The sequence below is a fragment of the Lupinus angustifolius genome, chromosome LG03, assembly GCF_001865875.1.
Source record: "Lupinus angustifolius cultivar Tanjil chromosome LG03, LupAngTanjil_v1.0, whole genome shotgun sequence".
In the NCBI taxonomy this organism is placed as follows: Eukaryota; Viridiplantae; Streptophyta; class Magnoliopsida; order Fabales; family Fabaceae; genus Lupinus; species Lupinus angustifolius.
The window spans coordinates 14,334,811-14,350,458 of record NC_032011.1 but is presented as its reverse complement, the minus strand read 5'-3'; the positions used below and the strand labels follow the sequence as shown (position 1 = coordinate 14,350,458).

The following is a 15,648-nucleotide window of genomic DNA, read 5'->3' as shown; positions in this document are numbered from 1 at the left end:
GTGCTTTTTTAAAGAACATGAAATAAATTGTGTCAAGAAAGACACAAGTGATTGGGGTAGAGTTCTGGGCTTCTTTACAACAACAAAAGGGCTCATTACATGTATGTTAACGTAATAATATACAAGGTGAATGTTTAGGGAGGAGTATCGTTAGTAATAGACACCGGCCCAAGTGGGTTGGCCTTCTTAGTAAAGTTTTTACAGTTAGTTGGATCGTCTTTTTTTATGTACCCAAGGGTATCCCCTCACCCTATGAGTAAGGAACTAATCCCTTTCAGGATGCATGATTACCCCTTCCAACAAGTGTCGCTTTCTGGAAAATCGAACTTTTGACCTTTGGCCTAATGCGAAACCTAAGAATCCAGTGAGGTCTAAGCTACTATAAATACATTAGTCTAAGCTACTATAAATAGATAATGTAAAAAGGGTGTCATTTGATTGGAAAGGAAAGTTGGACAGAGTTGTAGGTCTCTCAAATACAAATGGCAAAGGAGAGTTTTGTAATTATCTGGTGTTGTACTTCTTGTTACACACCAGTTATCATATCAATACAACAATCAAACCTTAATTTCACTAGGTGGGATTGACTATATCTAGTTTTCATATCAATAAACATGTTTTCCAGTCATTCTGGTCCAGTTCTAACAGAGTCAACTCAGATTCAGAGATGATAACAAAGTATATTCAGGTGGGGGAAACTCACGCAAAGAGAATCCTGGAAACTGTCATGAGGAACATAACTTCTCCAAGGGATGATAAGCTTGCAGTAGTTCTTTATATTTATTTTTTGGGGGGAAACTCTAATGGCAGCTATTCTATAATCCTATGCCATATTTTTCTTAACCGAAATAATCCAGTGACTCTACTTTTGATCCAAAGGAGCTTGGTTCACGGCATATGCAAGAAATTATAGAATTCTTCTTTGACTCATTTCTTTGTCTTTGCCCTCTTGGAAGGTACATTTTTTTTCTTTACTGTCTTGGATAGTGGTCTTGCTGCTGCTGTACTTCTACCTCTTTTCTTTTCAGCACCCTGCATCAAGATTTTCAGCAACTAAGCATGCACCACCATTTCCATTTATTACTGACAAATCTAATGCCAAAAGAATGTTTGAAGACTTACTGATGTTTTGTTAGCCTTCCCTTTGGATTTACCATTCGGTCGTTCCTCAGCATCCTCATTTTGATCAGTTTGATGGGTGGATTTCTGCATCTTGCCACCTTCCTCATCCGAATCAAAGGATAAACCATCCCACGTCCCTTCTCATGTGAAATAAATAGATGTGAGGAAAAGCATTGCATAAAAACTGGCAACACTACCAGAAATAAAAGCCCCAGTTAATTGTTGGTATAAGCAATAACCTTCAACCATAGTTTCAGCTTCATACACATTAGACTGTGGCTTCAGTTGTATGAAGTCATTCATAACGGCCTCTATCTGATTAAGAAATATTTGAATAGTATACAAAATCAGTTAAACAAAATGCTGACGCATATTTTTCATAATCCATGTCAAGGCTGACAAAAAAACTAATGAGCAAGAAGCCTATCAAAAAAACTAATGAGCAAGAAGCCTATAAAAAATAATGAGCAAGAAGACTACAATAGTAGATAGCCAAACCTTGAAGATGAATACGGACAAACTTAATAACTAGATAAAGTAGTAATTACTTAAACACAAATTTCATAAAGAGAATACGTGAGGAAAAAATAGATTCTAGATAACCAACTTACCTTTGCCTCTGACTGGCCAAAGCTAACCTGAACAAATAACAAGCTCATATTAAAGCATTATTTGCTAATATGCTAAAAGGTATGATATCTTGATCATAAAAGTAACCTGATAACAGGCCATTATCCTAATAAAAACTTTCAAGACCAAGATGTTAAACACATATTACACCCAAGATTGATGACATACAACGCAAAATGTCCGGCATGGAACTATAGATGTTTTGTATATTGTTCCTGAAAAGATGAGCAAAAATAGAACAATCAGATACAGGTAGTCACTATGAAATAAAAGCACTACATCAAAAATTCAAGAAAACGGGAAATAGATTTTAATGGACAGATTACAAATGCATATAACATGGGGAAGATGCTGGTCTTCTTTCTTTTTTTGGTTTTTCATGCGAATGTCGTATCCTCTCCCTTTGTAGCTTGTACTATTCTCTTCTCATCTAACGATACTTCTTTTATTGTAATATATATAACTTGCAGAAGAAAGTTACAAAATTAAAAACAATCCCTCTATTTCTATACTCTTCTGTTACATAATCTCTTACATATCATTTTTCTTCCTATCTCTTTCTTCTTATCCTATCACATTATCAATCACATCTATCATTTTCTCTTCCTCTTTCTCTCATCCCTACACCATCATACACATCTGTGAAAGGTGTAAGATTATCATTTTTCTATTAAAAATGAAAATCTAAAGGTGCTATTAATCCGAGTCTGAGATTCCCATTTTTTTCTAATATGAAGCACAAGTTCAGCCGATACTTAGAAAGTAACTCAACATGCAACAATTAGAACAGCAAGCACTTAAAATAGCTAAGTTGTATTATGGTTCTGTGTAATGCATGCTACCATATTATGAACAAATATGCGCTCCTGTCCTTATAAATTATATGGAACAATAGATTCATTATTTGTTTGTTGATCAGAAAATACGTGGACTTAAGCAAAACATACCTTTCAAGTCTATGTACATTTCCTGATCCCCAGATGGGGAATCTGAAACTACAATTCGGCCTACAGCGCCCATATCACCACTCAGATCTATTGAGTCACCTTCACACTCAATAAGTGCCTGTGAAATAAAAGATGTTCTTTGTAAAGTACCCATTTCCTTTCTAATATCAACATAAAAGACTTTTACAAGAAAGCTATAGTGAGTATGTTAGGAACCCACACAACGAAACCAAGAAACTGATAGAAAATAGAGAAAGAAGAACATCTTTTTTATTACTGACTGAAAAAGAATAGGACAAGGAGAATGATCCTCCTCCAAGGATTTCCCCTTTCACACAAACAACTGCAGTTTTTCAGAATAATCCCTCTACCCTTCATTTCCCTCTTTATTTATTTAAGCAAGTCCCCTAACTAACTCATCTAACTGTCTAAATTCCTCCTCTGCCCTAACAGAGTCGCATGACCCTCGTATTGGTAAAACCAAATTTTCTTTTTGCAATTTTATTTATTTATTTGAACATGAAGCATGTTTTACCCATTTGATGGACACTATAATAGGAATTGCATAGTTTAGAAATGGAAATTAAAGCATAAAATGGACAATAAACATGGCCCTTAGAATTATCAAGCTGAAAATATAGCAAAGGTAAATCCATAACAAATAGTTGCCTCCTAACCTTAGTACGATGTACTTTCTCTGAAAGCATCAAAGGCAGCCTTGAGGAAGAGACCTGCAAATTACAAATAGCAAGCACAAATCAAGACACTGGAAAAATAGACAGGGCCATATTGATATTTATTACTTATTCCTGTTATGAAGCCATGGGGATGCTATGAAATATGACTCTTTTTTAGGAAATCATTTAAATCTTAATCATTCTTACATTTGGATCAGCGAGCTTTTCATTAGTTTCTTCTTCTTCTTCTTCAATTTCCACATCACCACTACCTGACCCACATGCACAAAATGGTTATGAAATTTTACTGCAAATCAACATGCAGGAAAAAAGAATGATATATTGCATCTTTTCTTAAATGTTGAAAATTAACCCTCTTGAATCTGATACCTTTCCCCTTTGCACTGCCCTTTGTTTTCTTCCCTTGTACTGGTTTGTGACCTTTGTCATCTGTTTGCTTCTGAGAAGACATTTCTTTTGAAGCCTTTTTGGATAGAGACTCTCCATCACTGCCAAGGGCAAATCCATCCCCACATTCTCCATCATCAAGGAACTGAGGTATTTGGTTCTGAGAAGTTTCCACCTGATCAGTATGATCTTCTCTTTTTGGGCTATGATCATGGCATGACTCAGAATCTGATGATAATTGCCAAATTGAATGAATAGATTCCTATGCAAAAATATCTTATATTATCAGTAAACACATAATCAGTAACAGGCCAAACACTTGCTTTTGAAAGAAAATATCAAGCTAAATATTTGTTTTTTTGGTGAAATATTATTTTTAAATATCTATATATGCTTCACGTCTTCACTGTAGAGCTGACAGAGACATCAGTATCACAGTAGGAATTATAAATAAAAAAAGGTAAACTGGTCATGTGTAAGAACTCTTACTGGATCAGAATCCTCTGTCAAGATGCTCTTGATGTTCACAGATGAGTCATGATTTATTATACAGGAGTAAAGTGTCATTCGGGTTCTTGAAAGATTCACGGTCAACCAACTTAGTCCCTCAAAGAATATTCCTGCCAACTAAGACTCTGAAGGATTGAAATGAGCACCACGTTCGTCCCTGAGACTAACAAGACATTCAAAATGCATGTCATTGTGGGACGGAGGATGAATGTGGTACACGTTTGACTTTTTCAGGGACTTAGTTGATCGACATAATCTTTGAGGAACTAAGTTGGTTGGCCGTGAATCTTTGAAGCCTTCAAGGACTCAAATGATCTTTTACTCTCTACAAAAAAAATATGGTAAAGCAGTGTTCTTTTTTCTTTCTACATCTAAACATAACTTGCCACCAAGTTGCAGCTCAGCAAAACAGTAAGGTTGATTGTCTTATGACCTGCAGGAGATTGGTTCAAATCCTAGAAACAACCTCTTCGCTTGTGAGAGTAAGGTTGTGTACATTTATCCTCCCTATAGGCCTATACCCCATTAGGTGGGAGCCTCATACACTAGACCACCCTTTTATATGCTCAAAATTTGCAAAATTTCTTTTATAACCTTCGTGTCTATTTCCCTCCCCCAAATGATCAGAAAATTACATGAGAGGATACACTCCGAGTTGAGAGACCTCTGCAATGCTAGGGGGCTGATCCTACAGAAAAGCACCGCTCGGAGGGGCAACCTCAGTACCCAAAATTGGATAAGTGATATCCAGGTAAGTAACCCCACCCTCTCCGTGCACAAAAAATAAAGATATATGACCACCTAACAATTAAAGCGGCAGTACAAAGTTCTTACTTTAAACGGTGGCTGTTTGTCAATCTTTGAATCATCCACAATCTTCCTTCGTTCCTTGTTTCCTGGATCATGGTAAGAAAGGAAAAAATGGCAATCAAACGAAAATTCAAAAAATTAAAGTCATTACAACCTGTCACTGTATAAAAGGAAAATCTGAGAGGACATGTTATAAAAAATCTTGAGCTAAATGTAAATGTTTTAAAACTATAATAGATAAAAATAACAGTTCCCTGAAAGTAGCAATGTTTGTAAGTAATTGGCCTTTGTGTTTAATTTATTCTTATAATTCTGTCTTCAACTTTAGTGATGATATAAACAAAACATTGGCCATTTTAGAAAAATGAAAAATGCACCAAACAAGGAATCCTCTTCCAATACTAGTATAGATACTATATAAACTTTATTAAGGATTTATTATAAGATTACTCATCTCCTTGACTATAAAATGTATATCTATTCTATGTAGTCATCTTCATAGAACTCTGAACACAAATTAAATCTCAAGGATACCTTCTTTTGCCTTTTGCTTGTCTAATTTCTTTCTTCTGGATGGTGTTTGATCTTCTGTTTTAAGACTCGCTCCTTTTGATGTCTTTCTAGGTGCAGGCTTGACTTGTTTTCCGCCAAGATCTGTGCTATTGCTCTTGTTGACCTGTGGAAGCTCCAGTGAGTTTAGTGATCCTTCATCATCGGTTTTGTCATCAATTAAAGTGTTATCATCTTGTAAAGACCCAGAATCAGAGGATAGTATCAATGGAGCATGAGTTGGCGCCTAGTCAACAGCAGACAAAGATGTAAGCCTCAAGTATGACACTGATGAGAATTTGTTTCTTAGTTAGAGAGTATGAAATTCTAAAGAGCGTTAAAATGCTCTGTCCTTATAAATGTAATAGTTGAATGAAGAACACAAGAAAGATCGTTTAGTCAATTTCATCATTTTCTTTGTAGACTCTGTCTTTATTTTTTAGAAATTCTCTCTTTCCGGGGAAACCCTTAGCTTTTCCCTAACAATTGATGCTTTCATTTCAAACTCACTGAAGAAATTACTTTTGCTTGAATAACCCTTACCTTTTCCCTAACAGAAAGCATAATCCGAGTATTGGACCATCAAACCTTGTGAACGCATTGGCAATATGTAACTCATTTTACAATTCAAGGTCTCACTTATCATCTTAGATAAACGAGCAATTATAAAAGTAATGTAGAAACCTCTGAATGCCCACATCCACTTATTTATCATGTAACCGGAAAAATAAAAATGATATGCTTAATGAGCTTGTCCTCAAAGCACAATCAATCTTAAAAACTCAAATGCTTTTATATGTATTAACTCCTTCAGGAGACACAAACTGTTATAGAATGAACATGTTCAGAAATCATATATTATGGAAAAAACACATCACAATTTACGATATGATAAATAACTTATAAGTCATACCTGAAAAGAACGCAACCAATCCGGGGAACTCTCCCTTGAATCACTCATTTTCCACGTCGAATGCTAAATTAAAAAAGCGCTTGCAAACAAATCTGAAATGAATTGCAGAATCAGGAAGAAAAGTTCAGTTAAGCAAATTATCAAACACATTGTAGGCACAAATCATATTCTTAATTAATGCAATTTAAATTTTAAAGATCATGAACTAAACACTGAAGGATAAAGAATCAGATAGGTAAAATTATAATGTATGTATATCAAATCTCAAATAAAAATTCATGGATGGAACTGGTAGTTACCTTGACGAATTGCAGTGTGGTTGGAAGAGTGAGAAACTTTACTTTTGGGTTTGAAGATTCAGAACCGGAGCTTGGGCTTGATTCGAATCCTCCAACTCAAAACGACACGCGTTTATGGTAATAAAAATATTGTTTTTTTCGTCTTTGAAAACGACGTACATGGATGGAGAAGAGTTTTCTTAATAATTGTTTTTTAATTAAACTGATTTTTCCAACAAAAGTTTGTAATTTATCATTTGGCAAAACAGATAATACCCATGCACATGCTTACATAATCCATTTTTATTAGCAATGAAAAACAAATACATATGCTAGTGACAATAATTATAGATAATAAATTCATACAATTTTATTTAATCTTATACAAGATTCGCCGTTTAAATAATATAGGATGCAATGCATCTTTATTATTTTTTACTAGAGTAAATTATATAGATTTAATATGTATATATTAATAGTGTAAGTGCTTTTTACTCTATCAGCAAATCTCTATTATTTATATGTTAGTTAGTATTAACTTTTAAACAAAAGTATTATAAATCAATGATGAATGATGTGTCAACAATATAAATTTTTTTACATTGATGTATTGATTTTAAACTCAAATTATATTTACACTTTATGAAATTTAATATAATTACATTCGTTGATTAAAATGTTATGCTCATCTCATGTGGGGGTGATAAATATAATATATGTATATAAATTAAAAAATGATTATTTTTTATAGTTTTATTAAATATTGTGAGTGTAGTTTACCTTTTTATTATTATGTTGTTTGTGCTCCCTGCCCTTTAACACATAGTAAATATAGGGATGGCAAAAAAACTAGATCCGTGGGTACCCGTGAAAATACCCACAATAATAGTTTATGGGCGGAAGTAAGTTTTGTGATATCCGCCCTGCGGGTACCCGCAAATTTATATATTTAATTTTTAGTTAAAGTTTTATATATATTTATTATTATTTTAATATTGTATATTATATACTTTATTATATTTCATAATAAATCATACCCATTTAATTATGATCATAAATTTATCATATAAGTATCATATTATTTATGTAACAATTATTTTTACATATTGATTATTACAAATTATATAAATATATAATTAAAATTAAAAACTCGTTAAGTACCCGCACGGGTACCTACAAATGTTGCGGGTTTGGGCACGGGAAAGCATTACACGCGCCCGCCCGAGCCCGTTGCCATCCCTAAGCAAATGTGCTCTAAATCAAACACAATCAATCAATCGCGTGCATAGATCAGTTTAAGTTAATTAGAGTTTTGGTAAGTTATGTACTAATGGAATATATGCCTTTGTTGGAATACACTGAAAACAGAACAAGAAAAGAAGATGTTTATGCATGATGGAGAGGGGTTGGAGAAGATGAAGTTGAGTACTTAGATCTTGAGAAAGAAGGAGAATCAAGAGGAGATTATGTGGCTGAAAAAACTAACAAAAAAGAATTTTGAATTATTTCTATTTTAACATCCCCCTATAATTCGAAAATCAAAGAAAAGAACAGCCATGGAACTCAATCAATTTCAGCTTCTTGGACTCTTATTTTCTTCCTCAATTCCTTGAACTTGTCTATCTTGAGTGGTTTGGTCATAATGTCAGCTAGTTGAAGCTCACTTTTGCAGTGAATAAGCTTCAATTTTTCCTCTGCAACTTATTGTCTAAGGTAGTGATACCTTGTCTCAATATGTTTACTTCTTCCATGTGAATTCGGGTTCTTTGCCAAATCGGTTGATGACTTGTTGTCTATCAGCAACTCAATTCTTTCTTCATTATCATGCCAAGCTCCAACAACAGGGCAAATAACCACATTGCTTGGCAAGCAGTAGCACAAGTTGCTGTGTATTCAGCTTTACAAGTTGATAATGCCACAATCTTTTGCTTTTGAGAACACCATGAAACTGGAGCACCAGCAACCATAAACACATACCCCATAGTGTTTTTTCTGTCTATCAAGTCCCCACACCAATTTGAGCTAGAGTAGGCCATGAGTTTTGAGTTAATCTTGTCACTTTGATGAGGGAAATTGATGCCAAAAGCAAGTGTTCTTTTTAGGTATCTTAGAATCCTCTTTGTTGCCATCAGTGAGAATGCTTGGGATCACACATGAATCTGCTAATCAGTCTAACACTATAGGAGATTTCTGGTCTTGTATAGCATATGTATCTCAAGCTGCCAACCATTTATCTTAACGATGATGCATTCACAGCACCTTTATGCTCACCCTTGTCCAGTTTTAGGTTCATTTCAGCAGGGGTTTCCGAGGGATTGTAGCATGTTAAATTTTGTGAGGATCTCAAGTAGATACTTCTTTTGGTGCATGAATAATCCTCTCTTGGTGTGCAGAAATTCCAAACTAAGGAAGTATGCTAATCTGCCCAAGTCAGTCATTTCAAACTCACCTTTAAGGCTCATTTTTACTTCTTCAATTCCATGTTGGCTACTTCCTGTGATCAATAGATCATCAACATACAAGCATATGAATAAGGCATCACAATTATGGTTCAATGACCTGATGTATACACCATACTCAACCTCACACTTCTAAAATCCATAGGCAGACAAGAATTTACCAATCCTTTTGTTCCATGCCCTTGGGGCTTGCCTCAAACCATAAAGTGCTTTCTTTAGCTTGAGCACTTTGTTCTCTTTTCCTTTGCTAATGAAACCTGGTGGTTGAGATACATATACTAATTCTTCCAAAGGGCCATTCAAGAAGGCAAATTTGACATCCAATTGCCATAGATTCCATCTGTTCCAGCTAGCTATTGCAAGAATGAGCCTTATTTTCTCCAATCTTGTTACTGGTGCAAATACCTCAGAGAAATATATTCCTTCCTTTTGCATAAACCCTTTGACAACTAGCCTTTATTTCTGCTTAGCTATGGTGCCATCTGGTTTTAGTTTTACCTTGAAGATCCATTTGATTGGTATTGGTTTCTTCTTAGCTGGTAATTCTGCCAATTCCCAAGTATCATTCTTCTATATGGACTTGATTTCTTCAAGCATAGCTTCCCTCCAAGTGTTGTTGTTTACTGCTTCTTCCTAACTGATTGGTTCAGTATCTGCATACAATGCCATGTGTTGAACAACTTCACATTGCTGACTCACTAAATTATCAGAACTTAGCACATAGTCTGATAGCCAAGAAGGAGGATTCCTTTCCCTTGTTGATCTTGTATTTGCTTGTTGAGTGCAGACAAGTGTCTCTCTTCTTTCTTCTGATGTCTCAGGGTCATCAGTCTCCCATTCAATGTGCAATTTAGCCAAAGAATTAGAGATTTTGTTTAACTCTTTGACTGAACTTGCTTCATCAAAGTGTACATCCCTGCTAAACACAACATGTTTGGATTCAGAGCTATATAATTTGTAGGACCCTGTGTTGTTGTAGCCAAGGAAGATCATTGCTTGACCTTTATCATCCAGTTTTGTCCTCTTTTGGTATGGTATGTGTCTATAGCATATTGAACCAAAGATTCTCAAATGTTTCACTAATGGTTTGATTCCTAACCATGCTTCCTCAGGAACTTTGCCTTCAAGCCTCTTAGTTGGACATCTATTGAGTATGTAAGTTGTTGTTGGGGCTGCCTCACCCCAAAATTCATTTGAGAGTTCCTTGCTTCTTAACATACTCCTAACCATATTCATTATGGTTCTGTTTATTCTCTCTGCAATTCCTTTGTGCTGAGGTGTGTAGGGGGCAGTCACCTCATGCATAATCCCTTGTTCACTACAGAAATTGCCAAATTCTCCTAAGTTGAACTCACCCCCACCATCTGTCCTTAGGATTTTTAGGCTCTTTCCTGATTGCTTTTCTGCTTCAACTTTGAACACTTTGAAAACTGAGAAGGTTTCACTTTTGTTTTTCATTAAAAACAACCAAATTCTTCTAATTAGCTAATCTACAAAGGTGATGAAGTATTTGCTTCCTCCTAGTGATGGTGTGTCAAGTGGTCCACACACATCAGAGTACACGACATGCAGAAGTTCATTGGCCCTGGATGGTGTGTACTTGCTGAATGAGGACCTTGGTTGTTTGCTTATCAAGCAACTGTCACATATCTTTTTAGGAGGTTGGATTAGAGGTAGCCCTGTAACCATATATTGTGAATTCAACTTACTCAAATCTCTGAAGTTCAAATGTCCATACCTCATATGTCACAGCCATGAACTTTCTGCTAAGGATAATGCAGATAGGCATTGAGACTCCATAGTTGCTAAGCTTATCTGGTATGTTCTATTTGGAGCCATTGATGCTCTCATTACCAACTTCTTCCTCTGATCATAGGCTTCTAGTGTACCATCAAGTAGACCCATCGAAAAACCCTTTTCAAGTAGTTACCTCATGCTAATTAGATTGCTCTTCATGTTTGGCACATATAGCACATATGTAATCATAGCATGTTTTCCATCTTTTCTGTTTATCAACACATCACCAATGCCTTAAGCTTGGATCATTCTGTTGTCAGCAAATCTAACATTGCTTTTCTTCCTCTCATCAAAATTCACTAACCATTCTCTGTGTCCTGTCATGTGGCTTGAACACCCAAGGTTTATATACCAAACATCACTGTTCTTGTTTACTTGATTTGTAATCATCATAAGCAATAAGGGTTGTTCCTCACTTTCAGTTGTTGTTTCTTCTTTGACCATATGTGCTTCACTGTGTGACTTGCCTCCATCATTGTTTGATCCAATATAAGCCTTGAATTCATTTTAAAAGTGACTTGTCCTATTGCAATTGAAGCACCTTACTTTCTTTCTATCAACTAATCTTCTGCCACCTCTCTATTGATTTAGACTCCCTCTTCTTTCTGAGTCATGTATGCCATGACCAATTTTGTCATGATCCTTCTGCTGGAAATTCTTATGATTTCCACCTCTAAACTCTCTTCTTGCACCCCTTCCTTGAAATCTATTCTTTCCATTGAAGCTTCTTCTATCTGTGAAGTGAGCTTGCAATGCTTGATCAACTGGTCTCTAATTGGACCTTTCAATGAGTCTTTGCTCATGTGCTTCCAGGGATCCTTGAAGATCCTGAACTTTCATCTCTTCAATATTCTTGGATTCTCCAATTGCCACAACAATGTGATCAAATCTTGGGGTTAGAGTTCTTAGGATCTTCTCAATTATAGATTGATCACTGATTTTCTCACCACATGCCTTCATTACATTAGTGTGTGTGATGACTTTGTTGAAGAATTGTGTCACTCTCTCGTTGGATTCAATCTGCATCAATTCATATTGGCGCCTGAGTGTTTGCAACCTTACTTTCTTCAACTGTTCTACTCCTTGGTTGCAAGCTTCAAGAATCAACCAGGCTTCTTTTGAATTCTCTGCACCATAAATCTTTTCAAAGTGTTCTTTATCCACACATTGATGCAGTAAGAACATTGCCTTGCAATCTTCCTTCTTATTCTCTTCATGCAATTTCCTTTGTTCTTTTGTTCCTCCTTCAACAAAGGATTGGAATCTCTGCTCAACTATTTCATCCACTTCTTGGTACCCCATCAATGCCTTCATTTGTACTCTCCATTTGATCCAATTCTTGCCATGAGGATTGGTAAGTTTGCTGGAAAATTGCCACTATTCTGTCCCATATTGATTCAAGATCGATGTTCTTTTGTGTTCTTGTATCTCCAACCTAGCTCTTGATACCAGATTTGTTGGAACACACTGAAAATAGAACAAGAAAAGAAAATGTTTATGCGTTATGGGGAGGGATTGGAGAAGATGAAGTTGAGTACTTAGTGTTAGATATTTAAATTTCTAACACTTAGATCTTGAGAAAGAAGGAGAATCAAGAGGAGATTATGTGGTTGGAAAAACTATCAATTTTCTTTCTTCTTTAACAAGATAATACAATGCTATTTATAATAAGTCTAACCACTAACTAACAAAACAAAATTTGGAATTATTTCTATTTTAACAAAACATAACTTAACACACAGCAAATGTGCTCTAAATCAAACACAGTCAATCACCGTGCATATATCAGTTTAAGTTAATTAGAGTTTAGGTAAGTTATGTACTAATGGAATATATGCCTTACCCTTTAGTAACATTAATAATTTATAAAAAGATAATAAAATATCATATCTGTATTTATGAATGAGAAAATGATGTATGCATTGATAGTGTATGAGTTTTATATACTATTAGTATATCATCCAACAATAATATTTAAGTATCATTGATTTTTCAGAAAAATAATTTAAATAAATCGTAGATAATGTAACGTATGTGTATAAATCTTTACACTCACGATATATAAATTTTACACTCTTTATGATAGCATGTAGTTTTCTCCTTTTAGTGTATGTGGCTAAACAACTTTACCAAAATTTGATGGTTAATGGTTGTGTATGCTGAGTGCATAGTAAACAAAACTTAGTTATGTGTATGTAATAAGGATACTTCAAAAAACTTAGTTTACTAATCCAATACATAACAATTAACAACTGCTAGTTTACACCATTACTCTTTAGATGATATTAAATATTTTGCATTATCATGTAAATATTATTAAAAATATAATGCTCATGAGTCATGAATGTATAAAAAATAATTTTCTCACTTGTAAAGGTAAAAATATAACATAACTTTCATTAAATTCATCACACACTCTTAATATTTATTGCCTTTATACCATATTTGTCTAAATTAAAGGACCATCTAAGCAAATGTTTATGCTCATCTTAATTTCAATTTTAGTGTATATGCTGTCATAAGTTATCGAAATAAGTTCACTTCTGTGTGTATGATTTACCCATGGACTTGTATAGTGTGTATTTTAGAAGTTAAACCTCAAATTTTAGTCTTCTGTTATAGGGTCTAGTTCCATCAAACTGAGCTAGTGAAATTTACTAGATCTTATTAATTAATATATTAACTTATTTTTAAAAAAATTGATGCTATTATTAATGACTAAATTTTAATTAGAATTAAATTTTTAATGTGTTGACAATATTTTATTGGTTATCTTCAGAAGTCTTTATCATGGAATGTAGAAAATTTTCCAATGAAGAATCCCTGAAAGGGCCTTGTTTGATAGGATAAACAGTAGGCGACTTTTATTCTCAACACATTTAATTAAGTACAAATTAAATAATTAATAAACAATAGAATGAATATTTATTTATCTCTTATAAATTTTTGTGGGTATCAATTTTTTGTGCTATCAATATATTTCTTCACTTTTTATAAAGAATTTATCTCTTTCAAGTTACGTGTCTATTTCTTATAATAAGTGTTACTCACATAAATCAAACTTTTAACATTTATAAGATATATCTAGATGTTACACTATGAATATAAGTTTGAATCATTGAAAATTTAAGTTAGTATCCAATAATTATAAATATGGATTAAAATTGTTTCTAGTAATTAAAGTATGCTAAAAATTATTATAGAAATTTTAAAAGAATTAATTTGATTCATAAAGAACAATTTTGGTTTTCCATAGATGCAAACAATTTGATAATTGATAATGTGTTGGTCCAGTGGTGTAAGGTCTCACTAAATCTTTAATGTCGATGATTCATTTTTTAAGAGTGACACTTATTGGGAGAGACATCAACAAACTTCGAAAGAAATTAGTTAATTATCAAAAGGTAAATAGAGACCCTTAGTAGTACAAAAATAATAATTTGATGACGAATCCAAATAATACTCTCTATTTTCAATTTTTTTGATATTTTGATTTTTTAATCCTTTTCTATATCTTTTATTATTTTATAAACTCAAAATAAATTATATATTATTTTTCCAAAAATACCATTATTTAACCACTTTCCCATCTAATGTACTCTTAATTTATTTTCCGAAAAAACTCTCAACTTTTCAATGTATTATTTCTTTTAGTATTTTGTAAATACTTTTGCTTTCCAATTATTAATAATTTTTCAATACATTAATATTTTCTTTTATAAGGTGATTATCAATAATTTTTTAATTTATAACACAAAATATATTATTACCCGTGGGAATAAGCAAGTAACATATTAATATAGATAAGTTATTAGGATCAAACCATTCTTTTCATTTTTTCTATACTTCTCAACATATAATTATTTATGAATTATTCTATGGCTAGAAATGAGATCGAATTAACTATAAAAAACCATAAATATCACAAGTTTTGCAACTATAATAACTAGCGTGTCAACCCGCTTTCCTATTGTTTGTAATGTGTATTCTACATATTAAGTTGTATTAATTATTGTAATTTGCAGTTGAATATATATTCGTTTGAGGTAATTGTTCAATCTTAAAGAAATGACGCATATACAATTGTCCGTCAACCGCTTTCATATTGTTTGTAACGTGTAGTCTGGATGTTCTAAATGTCAAATATTCACATACTCTTTACTCAATTGCATACATTGTGACCAATGCAATATATTTCATGCATTCCTATTTTTTAATTTAATGGATATACATTGTGACCAATGCAATAGATTTATTCAATAGATTTTAATTAATTAGATAAAAATTCACTTTTATATGAAGAATACACATTACAAACGATAGGAAATTGGGTTGACAGACCCAGTAGTGCCTGTTAACATGCTAGAAAATAAAATTAAGTGAATATATTAAGACTCTATTCTTGATGAACACAATTGTATATGTATCTTTTCTTTAAGATTGAATAATTACCTCAAACGAATATATATTCAACTACAAATTACAATATATAATACAACTTAATATGTAGAATACACATTACAAACAATAGGAAAGCGGGTTGATAGG

General features: G+C 33.4%; 1 protein-coding gene across 3 annotated transcripts; it reads right to left on the bottom strand.

Moving 5' to 3' along the window:
* Positions 476–6,990, bottom strand: LOC109343461 (DNA-binding protein BIN4). 3 transcript variants are annotated; one of them, XM_019581745.1, is made up of 14 exons: positions 6,866–6,990; positions 6,567–6,668; positions 5,639–5,900; positions 5,129–5,190; positions 3,966–4,046; positions 3,767–3,875; positions 3,584–3,648; positions 3,377–3,430; positions 2,700–2,817; positions 1,921–1,967; positions 1,734–1,760; positions 1,362–1,437; positions 1,123–1,259; positions 476–1,032 (listed from the first exon to the last, which is right to left on the bottom strand). In XM_019581745.1, exons 2-14 carry the CDS (start codon positions 6,612–6,614, stop codon positions 928–930), a joined length of 1,191 nt encoding a protein of 396 aa, XP_019437290.1. In that variant the 5' UTR covers positions 6,615–6,668; positions 6,866–6,990; the 3' UTR covers positions 476–927. The 3 variants fall into 3 exon arrangements, with proteins under 3 accessions (XP_019437290.1, XP_019437288.1, XP_019437289.1); XM_019581743.1 differs by having other exon boundaries at positions 3,767–4,046; XM_019581744.1 differs by having other exon boundaries at positions 3,767–4,046; positions 6,567–6,658; positions 6,866–6,982.